The sequence below is a fragment of the Malaclemys terrapin genome, chromosome 1, assembly GCF_027887155.1.
Source record: "Malaclemys terrapin pileata isolate rMalTer1 chromosome 1, rMalTer1.hap1, whole genome shotgun sequence".
In the NCBI taxonomy this organism is placed as follows: Eukaryota; Metazoa; Chordata; order Testudines; family Emydidae; genus Malaclemys; species Malaclemys terrapin.
The window spans coordinates 231,524,525-231,546,738 of NC_071505.1; the positions used below are offsets into that span (position 1 = coordinate 231,524,525).

General features: G+C 41.1%; 1 protein-coding gene across 2 annotated transcripts in view; it reads left to right on the forward strand.

The window, feature by feature from the left end:
* HERC2 (HECT and RLD domain containing E3 ubiquitin protein ligase 2) overlaps positions 1-22,214 on the forward strand; it is a 211,145-nt gene that overhangs the window by 171,275 nt on the left and 17,656 nt on the right. For both annotated transcript variants that reach the window (XM_054009114.1, XM_054009124.1), the window contains exons 72-85: positions 1,106-1,237; positions 2,595-2,753; positions 2,839-2,957; positions 3,440-3,565; positions 3,824-3,979; positions 4,177-4,292; positions 4,432-4,630; positions 5,936-6,150; positions 7,577-7,754; positions 9,420-9,581; positions 10,520-10,611; positions 11,778-11,917; positions 12,883-13,070; positions 15,051-15,248. In XM_054009114.1, the coding sequence (XP_053865089.1) occupies positions 1,106-1,237; positions 2,595-2,753; positions 2,839-2,957; positions 3,440-3,565; positions 3,824-3,979; positions 4,177-4,292; positions 4,432-4,630; positions 5,936-6,150; positions 7,577-7,754; positions 9,420-9,581; positions 10,520-10,611; positions 11,778-11,917; positions 12,883-13,070; positions 15,051-15,248 (2,180 nt within the window). The remainder of the gene's footprint in view (positions 1-1,105; positions 1,238-2,594; positions 2,754-2,838; positions 2,958-3,439; positions 3,566-3,823; positions 3,980-4,176; positions 4,293-4,431; positions 4,631-5,935; positions 6,151-7,576; positions 7,755-9,419; positions 9,582-10,519; positions 10,612-11,777; positions 11,918-12,882; positions 13,071-15,050; positions 15,249-22,214) is intronic.

Below are 22,214 nucleotides of genomic sequence, written 5' to 3' on the forward strand. Positions count from 1 at the left end.
TTATCTTTGTATTAAAAATGTAAATGTTTTTGTACTATTGTGAGATTATGTGGAACTTCTTTAGCAGGAAGACAAGATTTCATGCAATCTCTGGAAGGTATTAGGAACATCAAAGGGCTTTTTGGGACAATACATTTGCAGTAGGTTTCCTAGGAAGTATGTGGGGGTGAGGGAAAAGCAAATTCTCTCCTCTGAAGCCAACCTTTTGGAGCCTTGCACTGGGAGGAGAGATCCTTTGTGTACTAATTACATGCTTCTGGAAACTCCAGGTCAGAGTCCCCTGAACTGTATAAAGGGTGGACTAAACATGTTTATGAATGTGCTTGTTCTGAGCTAAAGCTGTGATGATCTTGTCACCACAAAGAGAACCCCTTGGGTGGGGTGTTGGACTCTGGCAGGAGCAGTCCTTCATGTTAGAAGTGGGGTGATATCTGGTAAGCTTATTAGCATGTGTGTAAGTTCTCTTATTATTTTCTCTGTAGGACTTTTATCTTAGTAATGAAATAAGCTTACGTAAAAAGAACTGTTTGGTACTTTATAACTATTATCAGTTTCTGCAGAGAGAACAAGTAGATGTGCTTTGATCAACCTCTCTCTGCTGGGAATAACCCAGTGAAGACAGGGAAGCCTGAGAATGGGTGCTGTTGCTGGACCATTGGTGGGAAAGACAGGTGCAATTGCCCTGAACTGAGAAAGTGGGAAAAGATTCTAAATAGTGAATTCATTTTATATATTGTTATGGATTGCGTGTTGCCAACATTTTATTTTTTCCATGGGAAAGTGGACTTTCAGAAGTGTAACTGACTTTGGTATTAAAACAACTGAAGGCATCTCTTAGATGACAATTTAAGTTGAGCTTTTCAAGCAGGAACAAAATTGTGTTGTCAGGAAATTGCTTCTTGTCTTGGATTATAGCTATTTTTATATGCACATTTATGTGCTTCATTTACAGATTCCCCCTCCCCCTCCCCCTCCCCCCAGGAAACATTCATTCAGTGCTTACAGCAACTAGCATCTAGTAGCTATATGATATTTTATGGATGACTGAAATAATTATTAGTAAGTATGGATGAAAATGTATGTCTGTACTATCCCACCGTAACAGGTCGTGAGTGGTCCGATTGGTCTAGTGAATTGCGAATTCCAGGAGATGAATTAAAGTGGAAGTTCATCAGTGATGGCTCTGTGAATGGATGGGGATGGCGATTCACTGTTTATCCTATCATGCCAGCTGCAGGTAAGTTATAATATATGGTGGAGGAGTGATTCAGGTATTCATAAGCAAAGGTTGCCTTGTCCACTTATACATGTTTATTTAGAAAAGAGAAATACATCAATAAAGTAACAAGATACATAAATAAGTGAGGATACAGTTTTGGCATACTCTTCTTGGAAAGATGATTATCTGGATTAGAACTACAGTAACTCATCACTTAACGTCGTCCCGGTTAACGTTGTTTCGTTGTTACGTCGCTAATCTATTAGAGAACATGCTCGTTAAAAGTTGTGCAGTGCTCCCTTATAACGTTGTTTGGCAGCCACCAGCTTTGTCCACTGCTTGCAGGAAGAGCAGCCCATTGGAGCTAGCTGGTGGGTGCTTGGAACCAGGGTGGACCGGCAGCCCCCTCATCAGCTTCCCTAAGTTCCCTGCCCCTCCTGCCACTGCCATGTGCTGCTCCTGCCCTCTGTCTTGGAGCTGCTCCCGGGAGTCTCCTGCTTGCTGTGTAGGGGATTGGGGGGAAGAGGGGTGCTGATGTCAGGGTGACCCCCTCCCCCTGCTCCTTTACCCCATCTCCACAGAGTGGGGGGTAGGGAACAAAACAGGGCTCAGGATGGAGGGAGCTTGCTGGCAGCAGCTGCTGTCTCAACTTGCTGATCTACTTAAAAAGGCAGTGTACTTAGAGTGGGGTCAGCATACTTAAAGGGGCAATGTGCATGTCTCTCACACACACTGTGTGTCTGCACTTTGGAAAGTGGAGAGAGTGGTGTGCTCCAGTGGGATAGTGTGGGTTCATCATCACATTCAGTTTCCGCAGGGAATGTTTGCAGCCATTGCCATGCGTCTATTGTGTCTCCTCCCTTCTTTGTGCTGCCTTGTAGAGTGTGAGGCTACATTAACAACAATGTGTTAACCCTTGAGGGCTCAGCCGAGCGTTAGTTCATCATTTAGCAGCAAGACATTCCCTGGAAAATATTGCAACCTCTTCCACCCTCTGACTCCACCACCTCAACCAAGATGCACAATAATCATTGCTGTATACAGTATTAAATAGTATTAAACTTATAGTGTGTGTGTGTGTGTGTGTGTGTGTGTGTGTGTGTGTGTGTAAATATAATGTCTTTTGTCTGGCGAATTTTTTTCCCCCAGGAATCTAACCCTTCCCCCCCATTTACATTAATTCTTATGGGGAAATTGGATTCGCTTAACATCATTTCGCTTAAAGTAGCATTTTTCAGGAACATCACTACAACGTTAAGTGAGGAGTTACTGTACTTGTTTTATAATGAGTGCTGAAGGTGTTAGATCTCAGGCCACTTACTAAGATTCTCATGATAACTAAGTGACTAAAAAAGCTAACTTTTTTTTTTCACAGGCCCTAAAGACCTCCTTTCAGATCGCTGCATTCTTTCTTGTCCATCAATGGATTTGGTAACATGTTTGCTGGATTTCCGCTTGAATTTTGCTTCCAATAGGAGTATAGTTCCTCGCCTGGCAGCGTCACTTGCAGCGTGTGCTCAATTAAGTGCCCTAGGTAGGTGCAAATTTAAAATGAAGTCTATTGATTAGATGTAAAAATGATATTATAAGCAATTTAAGTTTTCTTTTTGCCATTTTAGCTGCTGGACACAGAATGTGGGCCTTGCAGAGACTACGAAAGCTGCTAACAACAGAGTTTGGCCAATCTATCAACATAAACAGGATTCTAGGGGATAATGATGGAGAAACACGAACTATGGTAAGAAGCTCAAATTATCAGTAGTAAAATCTTTGTTAAATGTTAAATGTTCAAATTAATGTAATACTCATGAAAGGTGCCAGATGCAGCTGTGATAACAGAAATCTGTGGTTAGCTACAGACAGGGAAAATACAGGTGGGCACCCTTCCCCACACCAGCTTGCCAGTTAGCTTCAAATTTTTTCTGGAGGGTCTTCATTTAAGAACAAAAGACTAGTTCATACTTTGTATCATCTACTTCTTTGCATCTGGAATTGCCAGTAAGGGTGGTGGTTGTGATATGGACAGATGCCTATTAGGGGCTGGACAGAGCTCATGTTCCACATTGGTTATCAAATTGCAATTAATTTTCCATCACAACTACCCTAAGAATTTCCCCTTTCTACCGTTGTATATTAAGTGTATGGATTAACTTTGCCTTTTGTTGTTGGTTTTTTTTTTGTTTCTTTGTTTTTGGTTTTTTTTTTTCGTTTTTTTTCCAGAGTTTCACAGGCAGTGCTTTAGCTGCTTTGGTTAAAGGCCTTCCAGAAGCTTTGCAGCGGCAGTTTGACTATGAAGATCCTATTGTGAGAGGTGGCAAGCAGTTGCTTCACAGCCCTTTCTTTAAGGTAACAAGATACTAATATTGGATAATTAAGTAGCATGGTTCTGTTGGAATTTTATATTAGCAAGCATGTATGGTAAACAAAGTAAAATGACACTTCCAGAAAACTGCCACATCCTACGTCAAGAACATCCAGTAAAGGATCCACTGAGTGCATGCTTATTTCCACCTGGAGCTTAGTGTCACTGAACTAAATCACACCTCTACTGCACCCAAAATGCAATATAGCTCCAGAATTGTTTCTATTTATTTATTTTTGCAGGTGCTTGTAGCTCTTGCTTGTGATCTAGAATTGGACACTCTTCCTTGCTGTGCAGAGACACACAAATGGGCTTGGTTCAGAAGATACTGTATGGCCTCCAGGGTTGCTGTTGCTCTTGATAAGAGAACTTCATTGCCTCGCCTTTTCCTTGATGAGGTACTGCAGAAATATTTTCATATAGGGTAACAGAACATGTGGGTGTGTTAAAAGAAATTAATTATGAAGCTCTGTATTAACAATATACTTAAATCTGAGGAAGAAAATAGCTGAGATTTAAACACCCTTATGCCAAGTGTTAAGTAAGAGTAACTATTATTTTAAGTAATGGTTTCTAATCCAGGATAACATTGCAGGTGGCAAAGAAAATCCGAGAATTAATGGCAGATAATGAGAATATGGATGTTCTCCATGAGAGCCATGATGCCTTTAAGAGAGAGCAAGATGAACAGCTTGTGCAATGGATGAACAGGTTATTATGTTAATCTGCCATAATGTTTTGGTCTTGTGACATTTCAAATTTGAGTGTTAGAATGAAAAGCTTAGCATATCAAAGCTTCCATTTTCAATCTTCTACACTTTTCCTTTGTGTTCCTTTGAATTATCTGTAGGAGACCAGATGACTGGACCCTTTCAGCTGGAGGTAGTGGCACTATTTATGGTTGGGGTCATAATCATAGAGGACAGCTTGGAGGTATTGAAGGGGCAAAGGTGAAAGTTCCAACTCCATGTGAAGCCCTTGCCACACTTAGACCTGTGCAGTTAATTGGTGGTGAACAGACTCTGTTTGCCGTGACTGCTGATGGGAAGGTAAGGGTTACAATAAATAATTGTTCAAGTTAGACTTCCCTGGCAAATGTCAGCCTGCCAGTGTGAGTGGGATTGGTTGACTCAGTGTAAATTTTGCAAAACTTGTATTTAAAAAAACCCAAAACAAACCCACACACAACTGCCAGTACTGACAGGGTGAACAAGGACCTAGTATAATAAAATTCTCTACTGTACCGAAGAAAAGTTTTGCACTGTACAGAAGATGATGATACCAGCTCTAAGCTTAGAAAGCTATGCTGATTTTAACACCGATATCTGCTTCTGAACAAACAATTAGCATTATTTTGAATGTCTACTCTTATTGATGGGAATGCTGATGTGCTTCACATGTGTAGAATTGTTGCTCAAGAGTTTGACTATTGAGGGAAAGAAATTTAAGCCTTCTATCTAATTTGTTTGATGTAATCAAAAACAAGGAAATTGAAAGTTAAAGTTGAAATTGCGGGCTTAACAATTTGCTGTATGATAGTTTCCCATAGACATTCAATATCACACTATGCCAATCAAATTCGTGAAATATAGACAGGGAAAATTTAGTTGTGAGAATGTCTTAATTATTTTTACTTAAACCTAGTTTGTGTAAACTAAATGTTTGAAGGTAATTTAGACAATTACTTTCTACCATGTAAATGCATGTAACTGACTCTTAAAATGTCGGGGGCATACATAGATATTATTAAACCTCTTTGGACCATAAAAGCCTGTATGTCAGTTCTGTTTAGCAAGCCTACAGAGTTTGTGCTAAAACATCATTTCAAAATGACAAGTTTCAGAGTAGCAGCCGTGTTAGTCTGTATCCGCAAAAAGAACAGGAGTACTTGTGGCACCTTAAAGACGAACAAAGATGCAGCCAAAGAAGTGGGCTGTAGCCCACAAAAGCTTATGCTCAGGTAAATTTGATAGTCTTTAAGGTGCCACAAGTACTCCTGTTCTCATTTCAAAATGATTCATGGGGAAAAACAGCTGCTCAAAACTAAGTCACTTGGAAGTTCCCTCTTCTCCCCATAAGAGAAGTTTAGCTTATGTACTAATGTAGCTTTCTGATGTCAAGTTAAAGACAAACCCATTTGAGTTTTGATATATACAGTTACTCTAAGTGTATATATTCTGTACTTTACAGGAAAGAAAATTCAGATGTGCAAAGAATGTTTCTGTCCTTTGTGTCACTAAGGAAGCAATGAATACTAGAATCCAGTTAATTGCACTGAATGTATCATGTAGTTTAAATGAATGTTCCTATTCAGGAAGTTAACGATTACAATACACTTTGTTTATTCATTGAAGCTTTATGCCACTGGATATGGTGCAGGTGGCAGGCTTGGAATTGGAGGAACTGAGTCAGTTTCCACACCAACATTGCTGGAATCCATTCAGCATGTGTTCATAAAGAAAGTTGCTGTGAACTCAGGAGGAAAGCACTGTTTGGCACTATCTTCAGAAGGAGAAGTTTATTCTTGGGGTGAGGCAGAAGATGGTAAACTGGGTCACGGAAACAGAAGGTAACGTTTTGAAAACCTTTTATGTTGAGATGTTGATGCATATGTATTAATGGGATTTATATAGTTGGAGCATTGGACAAATATTGCCTAATCTATAGGTAGATCAAAGTCCTAGCTTTCCATACCTACTCGAGGATTGGCTTTTTTTGAAACTAGAGAAGCCAGTATAATATTTTAATAAAATATTTTTAGGGGAAAAAAGTAGTCAATTTTTTATTTTTGTTATTGGCTATATATTGTATTGTAACAAATCTATGGCTGCCTCAAGGGGTTGTACATTATGAATATTTGGAATTTTATGGCACTACAGGGATTAAAACTAAGATTCTCCTGCTCCAAAGGCACAAGCCCCATACTGCTTGAGCTGAACGAGAAACTCCATTCTCTGGTAGAGGCACAGGGATTTTGACAGAGTATGGCAGTTCTGATTCCATCTGGTAGAGGATAGTAGTACATTTTACACTAGCAATTTCATCACAATATGTTAAATTGTATTTTTAATGAACATTGATTCATTTTTGGAGATAAATGTTTGGACTCCTTTGTTTTAATTAAGCCATTACTACTGTATTGGTTTTATCTGGGAAGTTGTAGTAGGACAGATTAGCTGAAATGACACAAAGGAGTCTGAACAGTTTTGAGGTATTTAAGTGATACTTCAGAATCTAAATGAAAATGTTAATAGTATGCTTGCACAGTAAGTGACTATATGCTTATGATCCACAATTATGCATAAGGCTGCGATTTAGTCACAGAGGTCACAGAAGTCACGGAATCTGTGACTTCCAAAGACCTCCATGACTTCAGCCAGTGCAGGTTGGGAGCTGCAGACTCCTGCAGCCTACGAAGGAATGGAGGGACGACGGGAGACCTGCTCCACGCGGCTCTCTGCCTCTGTGGGTGACAGGGGACCCCTGCTGCTCTCCGCCTCCCTGGGGGAAATGGGGACCGCCGGAGCGCCAAGCTGCCAGCAGAGGGGGACCCTGCAGCTCCATACCCCCACAGGTGGTGGAGGTCTCTGGACCTCCCAGGCCACCCCCAGCTGCTCAGGTTCCCCATTTTGTCATGGATATTTTTAGTAAAAGTCAGGGACAGGTCAGGGGCTTCTGTGAATTTTTCATTATTGCCCATGACTTGTCCATGACTTTTATTAAAAATATCCGTGACAAAATCTTAGCCTTAATTATGCACACGGAAACTCATTGATAAAATATGTTGGTAAATACTTCTAGGCTGTGTGAACCTGTAAGAATAGGATTATTCTGAATGATGTTTTTCATACTTATTTTCTTTAGGAAAATGACCAGAAACAAGTAATAGTTCAAAATGAGCAAAAGGATTCCTGAGAGAGTTGCTAGTTATGTATATTACTTAATCGGAGCATTTTATTCATTTTTTTTTGTCTGTTTAAACTATTCTGTTGCAGTCCTTGTGATCGTCCTCGTGTAATTGAGTCTTTGCGAGGGATAGAAGTAGTTGACATCGCTGCTGGTGGAGCACACAGTGCATGTATTACTGCAGCAGGGGATCTTTATACATGGGGAAAAGGGAGATATGGACGCCTTGGGCATGGAGATAGTGAGGATCAGCTAAAACCCAAACTGGTGAGAAGATATTGTTGGAATTAATCACCTTTTGAATGTCTGTTATAAATATTTTGCTTTTTTTAAATTTTTGCATATAAAGAATAAAGGTAGAAATGTTTAGAGAAAATGAGAATGAATTAACCATTTTGTTTTAAGAGATAGGAACGGGTTAAATAAAATGCAACTACAAACTTTGCCAGCAAGCACTGGTAAAGGAACTGCATTGCAGCAGAGGAACAAATAAATGCTAAGCATGCAGCAGCAGCTGATGCTCATAATAAGGGCTGGAGCTGGCCGTTGGAACTCATCCACACACACTGCTTAAAAAAAATTGACCTCCCATACGAGAAACGGAAATAATTTCTGATCGTCTAAACAAAATTCACCTGTCCAAATAGGCTCTGTCCCTACTCCAGTAAATAAAATGTCACTTCCTCACCAATAGCTCTTCTGCTGTAAGTCCTACCAGTGCTTCCCTATTGAGCAGGCATTCCCCTCTGTCTTATGCACGCTACTCCCTTTTCTTCCCTTTGCTCCCCTCTTCCAGCTTGAAAAGAATGTCTGTCGATGCAGTGATAAGCAATAAGAACAATTACAACTGATTTTTGTTGTATAATTGTGTACTTAATTCTGGGAATCCAATACTGAAATACTGTTAAGAGAAAAATATTTTTGTTAACCAGTATTAACGGTTATAATTTTGGTAGAGGAGTTTCTAAAGTAAATAGTTACGATAGATGTAGATATGTGTGATTTGATCCTTTCTGAAGAGGTTATTTTAAAAAAGTATAAAGGACATTATTTGCAATTTGGAATAAAAAAATAAGTCCAGGAAAGTTAAATATCCTGATTAGCTGGCTAGCGATAATTCAGACTTCACAATCTCATGGTAACTAGCCTTTAATAACTTAAATTTAGATTGTTAGTTCTCCTACAGAATTACTTGGCACTTGAACTGGCAATTCATTTTATCATCTGTACTCGACAGTTACAGTGTGACGGTTAGCATTTCAGAAGATATAATGTTGAGTAGTTTCATACTCTTGTTTGGATGCTTGAATATTCTAAACCAGCAAATAGCTATTTGCATACATGCATTTTTATTCGGTTTACGTAATACACAATAAAAGTCAGAAACCAGAAATTGAAGTTCATAAAACCTATTCCTTGGTTACCTTAAATATTTCAGCAGCATTTTTTTCTGATTTTTTGTTAACTGTAGTGAGAATTTACTTGACCAAAATAAAAGGAATAACCCAAGTATTTAAAATATATATGGTACGTTGAGTATCAGAGGGGTAGCCGTGTTAGTCTGGATGTGTAAAAAGCAACAGAGTGTCCTGTGGCACCTTTAAGACTAACAGATGTATCGGAGCATAAGCTTTCGTGGGTGAATGCCCACTTCGTCTGTTGGTCCATTAAAGATACATCTGTTAGTCTTAAAGGTGCCACAGGACTCTGTTGCTTTTTACATATGATACGTTGTTAGTCATCTTTTTGTTGGGTTGAAAATACTAAACTTTCCTTGACTATCCATGACTTCATTCATTGATGTGGTCCTGAGCTGCTGTTACACTCTCAATAGAGAGTCCCTGCAAGTTGACTGTTTTTATTTGACTTACTGTTTGAAATTAAAAAGTTGAGACCTCTTATTGTAAACAAAAAATGGTGACTGTCTTTCAGGTGGAAGCATTGCAGGGCTATCGTGTGATCGACATAGCCTGTGGTAGTGGAGATGCACAGACATTGTGTCTGACTGATGATGATACTGTCTGGTCATGGGGTGATGGAGATTATGGAAAACTTGGGAGAGGGGGCAGTGATGGTTGTAAAGTACCAATGAAGGTATTTATATTTTACATCAGTTTAAACACACTCATTTTAGAGAAGAGTAATGAAAAGCGAGTTACCAATTTGTAGAAGATTCCCCTTGTCTTTGGAAAGAAGGGTTTTCCTGGTGGTTACCACGGAGGCAGCTCAGTTAGGCACACTAACTAGTAATATAACCTTGTGCTTGTATGTCTGAGTTACAAGGGTTGCATGTAGTTTTTCTTTCTCTTTCAGCAATATTGTTGCTTCCTGTGGTATTCCTAATTTTAAGTTTAGAGAATCTCTCAAACGAGTAGAATCTCCTGACATCTCCACAGTCATACATATAAATTCAAAGATATGGTACCAAAAATATGTATGGAACAAAAATTGATTAAGCTCAACATCCCATTTTATTGTAACTTGCTACATATGAATGTATAGTTGACTTGGAATGTCTTAAAATATTAAGAGTTGAAGACGGTACAAATATCTGATAGCATGAATAATATTGCTATATGGTGGTAGTGATGTTATTCATATGTTAAATATCCTTATCCCCTAGACTGAGGAGAGGAGAAGGCAGAGTATGCTATATAAAATTTTACCCATTTCCCTGATCTTGGCTTAAAAAAAAAAAGTTTAAGGTTTAACTCTAATTTTTAAACAAAACTTAAAAACTGGAAGGAATGAAAAGTTTTACAAAATATGACTTGTGAACAGCATATACATTGAGTTCACTAAAAGGTGCACATACAATACTGCAAACTGCATAAAGGCTATACAATCAGTCTATCAATCTGTCCCGCTATGTATTTAGCTGTGACACACTGATTTCTTTTTCCACACCTGAATAAGAGCCCCGTGCAGCTTGAAAGCCTGTCTCCTCTGCCAACAGAACTTGGTCCATTAAAGATATTACCTCACGCACCTTGTCTCAGTCAATCTAGTTGCATTTAATCCTGTTTTCCCAGATTGATTCCCTTACAGGCCTTGGAGTGGTTAAAGTGGAATGTGGATCACAATTCTCTGTGGCTCTTACCAAGTCCGGAGCAGTATATACCTGGTATGTGTTTTGAATTTGCAGTAAATATTGGGGCTGTCAATTTAATCACAGTTAACTCACACGATTAACTTAAAAAAAAAAAAAAAAAGTAATTGCGATTAATCGTACTGTTAAACAATAGAATACAAATCGAAATTTATTAAATATCTTTGGATGTTTTTCTACATTTTCAAATATATTGCTTTCAGTTACCACAGAATACAAAGTGTACAGTGCTCACTTTATATTATTTTTATTACAAATATTTGCACTGTAAAAATGATAAAATAAATAGTATTTTTCAGTTCGCCTCATACAAGTACTATAATGCAGTCTCTTTATCATGAAAGTGCAACTTACAAATAGGTAGATTTTTTTTTTAACATAACTGCATTAAAAAAAAATGTAAAACTTTAGTGCCTACAAGTCCACTCAGTCCTACTTCTTGTTCAGCAAATCGCTAAGAGAAACAAGTTTGTTTACATTTATGGGAGATAATGCTGCCCACTTCTTAAGTACAATGTCACCTGAAAGTGAGAACAGGCGTTCTCATAGCACTGTTGTAGCTGGCGTCACAAGATATTTATATGTCAGATGCACTAAAGTGTTGGAATGTTAGCACTGAAATAATGTGTTAGTGGATAGAGTGGAGGGGAGTTGGTCAGAATTATATGGCAGTTTGTGTATGTTGTGGTGATGTCTAATTAATAATGTATGTATATTACATATTTATATATGGTATACAAAAAAGAATAAACATCTGTGGTTGTGTCAGCAAAACCACATCAATAGAATAGGAACAAAGGATGATATGAGGATTTCCTTCTCACTGCCTCACATTTGACATATTTGGAGGCAGAGTCCTAGGTTGTACACTAAATATTTAGTATAAGTTTGGTTATTGGTCTATATGGAAAGAAGTATTCATGATGATGAATTCACATTTGGCCTAAATTTGTAAATCTCAGCCTAAAACACTAGTTTCCTGTATAATGGTGACTGAGTACAAACTGATCTTTGGTCCCCAATCTACTAACAACCAGGTCAGCTTTTAAAGTTGTCCTGTCTTACTTGAAGACAAAGTATTATGATTTTTATGGAGTTAAATTATACAAATCTGAAAAAGTCCTTTTATAAGTGTGTGGTTGGGGAAAAATGTTTGTACTAGTTATGTTATCTATATCCAGGGGTAAAGGAGATTATCATCGATTAGGCCATGGATCTGATGACCATGTGAGAAGACCTCGACAAGTACAAGGGCTGCAAGGAAAGAAAGTCATCGCAATAGCTACTGGCTCTTTGCACTGTGTTTGCTGCACTGAAGACGGTATAGAGAACAAATATTTTAGTCGTTCTTAATAAACTTTATTTTGAAAAATGAAACATTTTAAAAAGTCTGAAATCTGATGGATTAACATTTTTAATGGGTCCCAACCTGCCCTCCTTTTGTGCACTGACATATTTGCATACTTCCCAAGCAACAAATCTTGGTTTGTGTTGGTGATCTAAAAGGGCACGCACACAATTTCAAGGTTTTCAGTCACTTAGCTGTAAAAAAAAAAAAGTTTCATAAAACGTTTGAGATGCTCTAAAGAAAAACATATAGCTTTAACAGTAATTACAAATTTGAGCTTTAAATGAGTGCACTAAGCTTTTCTGTTATCTAGGAAGTCTCTTCAACTTGCTGAGATGTTAAGCTTGGTAAATGAAGTATGGAAGCAAACAGTCATTGTGTCTTACAGAGCAGCTTATGTTCATTTTAGTGTGTTTGAATTATTAAATGTTCCTGCTAGTAGACTTGTTTCTGCATTTAATTAGCAAGTTTACAAAAATGCCGGTGAAATTTTACAAAGTAGGCATGTACGGTGGTTAAGCTTTCCTTTAATTTCATCAGTCTGGTCTGCCATGGAACCATCAAATATAGACAGCAAGTAGTGTTTTCTATCACTGTAATTCTCGTCCTGCTTCCCAATTTCCTCCTTGTGTTTTAGATCTTAAATGAGTGTGTAAACTGGGCAGTGGACATGTCCTTATATATGTTTGTACTGCAGCTAACATAATGGGGGTCTCAGTTCTGATTGATTAGTAATTCTGGATGTTTCCTTCATGGAAATAACGAATAATAATTTTTGTTTGTAGCGGTTAGGAGCCCTAGTCATGGAGCAGGACTCTATTGTGCCAGCTGCTGTACAGAGAACAAAAAGATAGTCCTGCCCCAGAGAGTTTCACAAGAAGTAAATTTGATTTTCATTCTTCTCTCTGAGGAAAGTAAACATGTTTGTGTTGGTTTAGGTGAAGTGTACACGTGGGGAGATAATGATGAAGGGCAACTTGGAGATGGGACAACTAATGCTATTCAGAGACCCCGGTTGGTTGCAGCACTTCAGGGTAAAAAAATAAACAGAGTTGCCTGTGGGTCAGCACATACTTTAGCCTGGTCGACTAGTAAACCTGCTAATGCTGGCAAGCTTCCTACCCAAGTAAGATTTTGCTTTAGTAAAGTTGGATATTGAAATTTAGTTAATGCACTTATTAAAACTTTGCAGTTGCTGTTTTTCCTTTCTAAGTAACTAAGAAAATGCATGGTTTTAGCTTTGGATCAAGGCTTTAATTGCTTTTTTGTTAAGCTCTCCCTCTGTTGCTCCTGTCCCTCTTCCCAAATTCAAATAGCGGGATTCCACCATTCTAGGAAGAAATAACTTGTGTCTTTTAGCTACCATCATTAATTTAGTATGAAAGTCAAAAGAAATTCAAATGCAGCTTTCAACTAATGCTATGAAAGTTTGATGACTTTTCCCCCCTTTGTTTTAGTGGATCTTTCACTGCTCCCTTTGGGTTTGAAAGACCCCTTTTTGAATATTTTCCTTCACTTTTTCTTCCACCCCTATAATGTTGATGTAGGGTTACCATATTTCAACAAGCAAAAAAGAGGACGGGAGGAGCCCCGCCCCTGCCCCTCCCACTTCCCGCCCCCCCAGAACCCCCAACCCTCCCCCCGTTCCTTGTCCCCTGACTGCCCCCTCCTGGGACCCCTGCCCCTAACTGCCCCCCGGGACTCCACTCCCTATCTAAGCCTCCTTGCCTCTTGTCCCCTGACTGCCCCAACCCTTATCCACACCCCCACCCCCAGACAGACCCCTGGGACTCCCACGCCCCATCCAACCACTCCCCACCCCCTGACAGCCCCCCCCAGAACTCCCAACCCATCTAAACCCCTCTGCTCCCTGTCCCCTGACTGCTCCGATCCCTCTCCCCACCCCTGCCCCCTGACAGCCCCCCCCAGAACGCCCAACCCATCTAAACCCCTCTGCTCCCTGTCCCCTGACTGCTCCGATCCCTCTCCACACTCCTGCCCCCTGACAGCCCCCCCAGAACTCCCAACCCATCTAAACCCCTCTGCTCCCTGTCCCCTGACTGCTCCGATCCCTCTCCCCACTCCTGCCCCCTGACAGCTCCCCCCCAGAACTCCCAGCCCCCTACCCCCCGCTCCTTGTCCCCTGACTGCCCCCTCCTGGGACCCCTGCTCCTAACTGCCCTCCAGAACCCCACCCCCTACCTAAGACTCCCTGTTCCTTGTCCCCTGACTGCCCCCTCCTGGGACCCCTGCTCCTAACTGCCCTCCAGAACCCCACCCCCTACCTAAGACTCCCTGTTCCTTGTCCCCTAACTGCCCCCAACTGCCCCCCAGGACCCTACCCCCTACCTGTACCCTGACTGCCCAAAACTTTCTCCACTCCCCTCCAAAAGCCCCCACCCGTTTCTTGACTGCCCCATCCAGAACCTCCCTGTCCCTTCTCCTGCCCCCCCTTACCCTGCTGCTCAGAACAGGGTGTTGGGCTCTGTGCCAGCTGGACACATGGCTGAGCTCCCCAGCACAACACAAAACTCGGTCCCTGGCCCTGCACAGGGCTGCCGGAGCGGGCTGCAGGAGGAGGAGCTGCCGTCCGGCTCAGAATGCAGGGAGGGGGGGTGGGAGGAGGAAGCTGCTCCGGAGTCCAGCCTGGGACTTTCCTGCAGCCCTCCCAGCCGCTCGCTCTGCTCTGCCAGGGGAGGGGGAAATCCCGGACATTGTGAGTGCTTTACAAATTCCCCCCGGACGCTATTTTTAGCACACAAAAGGAGGACATGTCCGGGTAAATCCAGACGAATGGTAACCCTAGTTGATGTCACTCCATTGCTGTTCTTGCCCATCATGTACAATAGACTGGATCAAAAGTACAGATAAGAGTCCCCTATAGGAGGACTTCTAAAATCTGAAGTGATAAAAATAATTACCACTTCCACATTCCAGTGCCACATATAATAATGCTGACAGTCCAAAATAAGCAAATATCTTAATGTCCTAAAACCAAGATCTTCTTGTATTCCTTTACTTAATAAATTATTAATCTGTAAATTGTTCTGTGCACATACAGTAACTAAATGTGTTCAATCTTAACAATATGATTGTTCTATCATAGGTTCCTATGGAGTACAACCATCTACAGGAAATACCAATAATTGCATTGAGAAACAGACTGTTGTTACTGCATCACATCTCTGAACTATTTTGTCCTTGCATTCCCATGTTTGATCTCGAAGGACGCCTTGATGAAACGGGCCAGGGACCCTCTATTGGGTTTGATACTTTACGGGGAATTCTGATATCGCAAGGAAAGGTATTTATCAGGATTTATATTTGAATTTTCAAAAAAAACTTAGATTGTGATAATTGTAATTATATACATTGTTTATTTTCTGAAGAAAATGGAATAGAGCTGTGTATCTTAGCTCATGCGTGAACAATATAAATAATACATCATAGTCATAATTTCAGGTGGCAAGTCGAGTTTGACAACTTGACTCTCTCATTCTGTAAGGATTGTGTAGGCTGCTGCTATCAGTTAGTTTTTAAATTTTAAGTTTTCTGTTCTAATTTAGTTGAGTTCTCCTAGAATATTCAGTGGAACTTACCTTGAGAGAGTAGAACTAAATGGACTTCTTCCAAGGAGCGACATTGGTTTTTGAATTTCAGATGCAATGACTTGGTGTTTAGCTAATTGATACAATAGAAGTGTGCAGTGATAAATGCATTTCAGCATGACTGAAGTCAGAACATGAACAGTCTCTTGGGCTTTATCTGTTGAGTAAAAGAGAGTGGTGCTAGAATCTGCACTAAATGTCAGTGTCCATGTATCTGTGCTTTACAGTGTCCAGGTGCCTTTTGAGAGAGTTAAACTGTAAAACTTGAAGGCTCACATCTTTGGGTGGAGTCAGGGGAGAATGTGTGTTTAAGCAAGGGGGGAGTCAGTACTGGACCCAGGGATGAGGCAGCTGGACAGCAGGCTTCAGCTCTCAGGAGGATGAAGGTGTGTTAATTTACATGGTATATATGGGCCCAGAGAGTCAAAGGTGTTAACCCACTCACTTGCCAACATTAAACAATTTTAATGTTTAATAAGATTTTGGGTTTGGTATACAGAAACGACAGCCTGCCTAGTACCATGGAAGACTCACCATAAAAAATCCTTTTTACCTTTTTATTAAGGTGCAAAAAGAAAGAAAAACCATTAAAGCATTTAAAATGCAAATTATTAAAAAAGATTTCAATTTGAACATCCCTTGTTCCCTTTCCCTTTGGCTGGAGAGAGTTTTTAGAAGGAAAAGCCCTCTTGTTTAGCAAAGATAGAAAATGCAGCTTCTGTCTCTGATGTTGATTTTTCACTTGCAGTCTTACTGCTGGCAAAATACAGCTCATGGTCTTATCAGCCACTTGGAGACCTGACAAACTTGTACCAGCATTGAGGTGTGTAGGGCATTGTTTTAGCTGACCTTTCTGGTTACAGCGGTGTTGCAAAATACGTTGGCTAAGACAGGCTCTTATTAGACAGAAGGAAAAAAGGAGAGAGAGAGGAAAGAGAAGAAATAAGGTGGGGAAGGAAAAGGATGTGGGTCAGAGAGGGAAGGAGGGACAGTCTCTCGTACCATGTGCTGTTCAGGATTCAGACAGAGCTGATGAAGGTGACAGTGTCATTTGGCTTCCTCTCTCTGGCCTGGTCTGGTCAGGGCATCTTTCAGGGTCAGGGTAAAGGAGATGGTGGGGTGTCATCCGAGATGGTGAAGCTTGCTCCTTCCCCTTCTCTCAATTTTCAATTAGCCAGTGTTGCAGTCCATTAGCTTTTCCCCCAAGTCTCTTTTTGAGGACTCCAGAAAGGAGGGATGGACAGAATTGCCCATCCACTTATTATTTTGTCCACCAATTAGGCCTAATTTCTGACACACTAATTTTGGTTTACTGATTTCTCATCTCTCACATCTCTTGTTTATCAGGCATGATCTTAACACGGTCCTTGAGTTCTATCAGTAGACCTTGCTGTGTGGACTAATTCAGTCTTTGTCTCCCTTTCTTATCTTTTCCCATCAACCTTTGTTGTTATAGGTTATTGTGACATTTTATTAACTTTCAGTCACTTACAGTTAAACGCACAATTAGGGTAAATTTGTAGGCCCAGTTGTCCCAACAGTATGCCAGACATAAGGTCTGCACCCTGAAAGTGTGTATAGTGACTCCAAGACTGGGGCAATGGCTGGGCTTTGTCCAGGCTTCGCAGGCTTGAAACACCTGGAGAGAGACCCAGTGGCTGGGTCATTTCACAGCAGTCTTGTGTGTGGCTGTGAGGGAACACCAACCACATCTGACAGGCTTTTCCTGGTAGAGTGACGCTGCCTAAAAATGAGGGGCTGTTTGATTCTGCTAAATTATTGTCCAGAACCAGACTTCATATCACCCACTTTATTATTATTATTATTTGTAAAGGCTGACTGTTGCTGTAGGGTGCACAGGATTTCAAACAATTCTTCTCCCATCTGATAGTAACAACTTCAATTGAGAGGACCAGGTGAGGACAACAGAAGAAGCACAGTCCCAGAGACAGAGCGAAAAAAGCTCAACTTGCTTGGGAAGAAAGAGCTACTCCACATAAGTTTATGGATGAGAATTACAAGGTGGTTCTCTCTAAATATGACTTTGGAATTTCCCTCAGAATTTTCTGACAAACTTCCCAAAGAGCCCAGGGAGGAGTTCTTCTGTCATAGCCCAGGGCCAGCTTGTCACCAAAACATCTCTTCAAACTCTCAACATGAGCCATGGCAATGGCTGTACTAATGAGAGAGACCTCATGACTGCAAATTCTGGCATCCCTAAAGAAGTGCAGAAACAGTTAAGGAACATCCCTTTGACGGGTGCAGTCTTTTTTTTTCAGTGGGAAGTCTGAGGCCTTGCACACCCCTAGAGACATTTGTGCAACCCTGAGATATTTAGATGTTTACATGCCTGCCCCCAAAAGGAAAGAATGTATTATTATTATTGGCTAGCCCCTGATCCATCTAGGAAGAGGCACAAATTCCCTAGCTGAAGATTGTCCTCACGTTAATCTAAGTAGCAGATTTGACTACTTCCTTGAGAGCAGAGCTCTAGTTGTTCAAAACCTTCTCAACCCATCTCTTCTTAACTTGGCAACTGCTTATCTGTCTCAAGAGAGTCCATTCCATTCTCTCCCTGTGCACCAACTATGCTTTTATCTGACAAGTTGGAACATGACTCAGATTTCTGGGGCACATGGCATCCTGCATGTGCATGACTTTGCATGCCCCACTTCAGTTGCAATATGTGCAAAGCTGGTTAAAGTCCGTATATCATTCAAGCATACATGCGCAGGCATATGAATCAGCATGTCCGCGGAAGTCCTCTCATCATTAAGCTGGTGGATGAGTCTGGAAAATGTCTGCAAGCAGCTACCCTACTCTCCTCCTTTACCATCAAAGACATTAATGACAGATGCATCCACCATAGGCTGGAGGACAAACCTGAATGGAGTGCATTATCAAGATCTCTAGTCCACTTAAGAGGCAGCTCTTCATATAAATGTTATAGAACTGAGGGCCATTTACTATGCATACCAAGTTTTTCTTCCATCTCTCTGGGGCCTCACCATACAAGTAATGATGGGCAATATGACTGCAATGTTTTACCTCAAACAGGATGGGACAAGATCAGATCTCCTGTATTTGGAGGCAAGCCACTTGTGGAACTTCTGCAGGCAAAACATTATCACCCTCAAGGCCTCTGACCTTTGAGGGGTGCAGAATGTCCTCCCTCAGGAGAAAGTTTGTTGGAAATCATGAGTGGTACCAGAAAAACTAGCCAGTGTTCCAAAGATGGGGACTTCCCACCATGGATTTCTTAGTGACCAAACACAAGAAGTGCAGCTGCTTCTTGTTCCATGGCTCCATGACAGATCCATTCCTACTGCCCTGGGAGGTGGGAGGGACAGAGTTCCTCTATGCATACCTGTAGACTCACTGATTCTCAGAGTAATCAGAAAGCTAATGGAATACTCCATAATGATTCTCATAGCTTTAGCTTGGCCAAGACAGTATTGGTACTTTAGACCTGCAGAATCTGTCAATCCAATCTTAATTCACACTATTTGTCCTCCAGGACATAATATTGCAAGATTACAACCAGGTGTTGCACACTAATCCATGCAGCTTCCACCTCATAATGTGCATACTCGGTGGCTAACAGCTACAAATAATCTGTTATTAGGTGGTTTGAAATGTGTTAATTAGTAGGGAGCATTCCACTAAAATTACCTCCCTCGCTAAGTGGAAGAGGTTCTTGATCTGGCCATATTGTCACCAGTTGTCTCCATGCACATTGCAGATTCAGGACCTATTGGAACTACCTGTTATCACATCTGTCCCTGAGCTTATTAAAAGTCCATCTGGCATCCATCTCAGCCTTTCATCCATTTATTCAAGACTGGTCTGTTTATTTCTCACTCTGGCTGGGAGATTCTTGAAAGGACTAATTAGTCTACTCTCTGGTTAAAACTCCACTTTCCTCTCGGAACCTTAATTTGCTCTTGTAAATACTCATAGGACCACCCTTAGAGCCTTTAGCCATCTGCTTCCTTTTGCACTTGTCTGCTAAAACAGCATTCTTAATGGTGATAACATCATCTAGGAGAGCAGGTGAGTTTCAGGCTTTGGCATGCACCCCATATACAGTTTTTTGTATAAGGACAACATAGGCTTACAGCCGTATCTGAAATTCCTATCAAAAGTGGTGTCAGAATTCTGTTTAAATCAGGTGATACATCTACCAGACTTCTTTCTTAAACTGCAGGCCTATAAGGATGAAGAGAGGTTGCATACTTTTGACATCTGCAGGGCTTTATCTCTTTGCATTGACAGGACTAAACCTTTTAGGCCCTCTCCCAAACTGTTTGTATATCTTATGCTGAAAAAAACGGGAGGATAAGTGGTCACTGCCATGTGGGGATATCAAATTGGATTTCTTCATGTATACAAACTTGTTATGACTTTGCAAATGTCACCCCACCGGAGAGAATTACTGCTCTTTCTACGAGGGCCCAAGCTGCATCACTGGTCTCCCCTGTAATGTCCCTATTAGACACCTGCAGAGAAACAGTGTGGTTCTCTGTTCACATGTTTGTTTGGCACTATGCAACTGTAGAAGCTTCCAGAGCAGACACTCACTTCGGAAAACATGTTCTTCCATTCTTGTTTAAGTAACTTCTGAGTTTCCACCACCATTGGACTGCTTAGTAATCACATAAAGTAGAATATATATGTCTACAAACACTCCATGAAGAAATAGTTATTTACCTGTACAGTAACTGTGGCTCTTAGATTTGTTATACACATATATATTCCACCCTCTATCCCCACTACTTGGTGTCTAATGTCATCAGGATTCCACTGTGAAGGAACTGAGAGGGTCGGGTTAGAGGCAAGAGGACATGCAGGGTACATGCACAACCCTTACTGTACTGCTGCTTAAAGTCTCTGTCTTGAGTGTGCTGAATTAATGTGTCCCACTGAACTTTAATTTTTTTCTGTAGAAGATACATTCTGCCCCAGAAGTGCTGCAGTTCTGCCTTTCGCCCATCGGAAGCTGCTGTGGCGCCAGAACAGCCAGCTGCATACATGCTGCTGGCTATTCTGGCGCCACCCCAGCTTCTGGTGGGCAGAAGGCAGAGCTGCAGCACTTCTGGGGCAGAATGTATCTTCTGTGAGGGGAAAAAAATTCTGTGCATGCACAGTGGCACAGAATTCTCCCAGGAGTAGAAGTTTATCACAGCACCCTGCCCATGGTGTCAGGTTAGGACAGACAGAGGTACACAGGGCTGCTGAGGGGTGTGTCTTAGACTGGGGTTCAGAATGGCTAGTATGGGGGACAGATTGGGGTGTGGGCTCAGGAGCTTATGGACTGACAGCATTGAGCCAGGGGCTGAATAGGGGTCAGGGTGCAAGGCCACATGGGGATGGGGGAGCTGCAGGGACACATGGGGATGGGGGAGAAGGAGGCTGCAGGGGCACATGGGATGGGGGGTGTGGGAACAGGGGCACATGTGCCTGTCTGAATGGGAGAAGCTTCGGGTCAGCCCAGATGTACATGGGGGAGGTTCCCCAACTCCCTAACAATCTCGCCCCTACCTCCACCCCAAAAATCCTGTTCCATACTTCTCCTACCCCCACGCAACAAGCCTCCAGGTTCACTTCAGGCTCCTTCCCTCTCTCTCAACTTCTCCATTTCCCCTGTCTCCCCCAAGCCTTTGCATTCCTTCTGACAGGTGCAGGAAATACAGTTCTATATTGTAATTTACATGAATTACTCAAAGTTCTGTATTAATATGCCTAGTAAAAATTACCAGAATCTTTTTTTAGTCTGTATGGTTACAGACATACTTGCTGACAGATATTTTGAAATAAATTACCAAAATAATTGAAACTGGCATGACTATATTGTGTTGTTTTGACAAATAAAATATTGAGAATTTTGCAGAATTTTTAATTTTGATTTAATTTTAATTAAGAATTCCCCCAGGAATAATAGGTGGAAACCAGTCTGGCTCTCCTGAGTGTTAGTACTGTTAATAGGTATTAGATTTATAAAAATGCATTTAGTGTTTAGACATTATGAAATGCTTGTGTATTGCTGCATGTATTAATCTCACGTTTAACGTGGGATACAGATATTATAAGGTAATATTAAAACGTTTGCTTGGTAATTATAAAAGTATTTACTCTGAAATGTAAACCTAGTCGGGAGAGAAGCATTACTTGTTTACCAAAAGAGGTGTCATCTCTTGCCTAATAGAAGAAGGCCCATAGACACCAGACAAACCATTGTGGAACAGCAGTGGACAAAAGACTTAATTTTCTCTCCCCCCCCCCCCCCCCCCCCCACACACACACACACATATTCAGGAAGACATGTACGCTAGCATTTGTATCATCAGCTTGAACTCTGGGGGGAAGGGAATAAAAATCTTTGTCAAGAAGAAATTATCTCTATGCTGCTTGAACTCTGAAGGGTGAAGATTTCTAAGCATAAGCAAGGGATCACCAGCTGCTTAGTGTGGGTTGGCCCTAAAGGACATGTAGAGCTTTCATATTATAGCAGCTTATATTACCTTTTGGAACTAATACGATAATTCATGTGTGTGTTCACCTGCTTTAACCTGGTAAATAACTCTCACTTATTTTTCTTAGTTAATAAATCTTTAGTCTATTATAGGATTGGCTACAAGGGTTGTCTTTGGTGAGAGATCTAG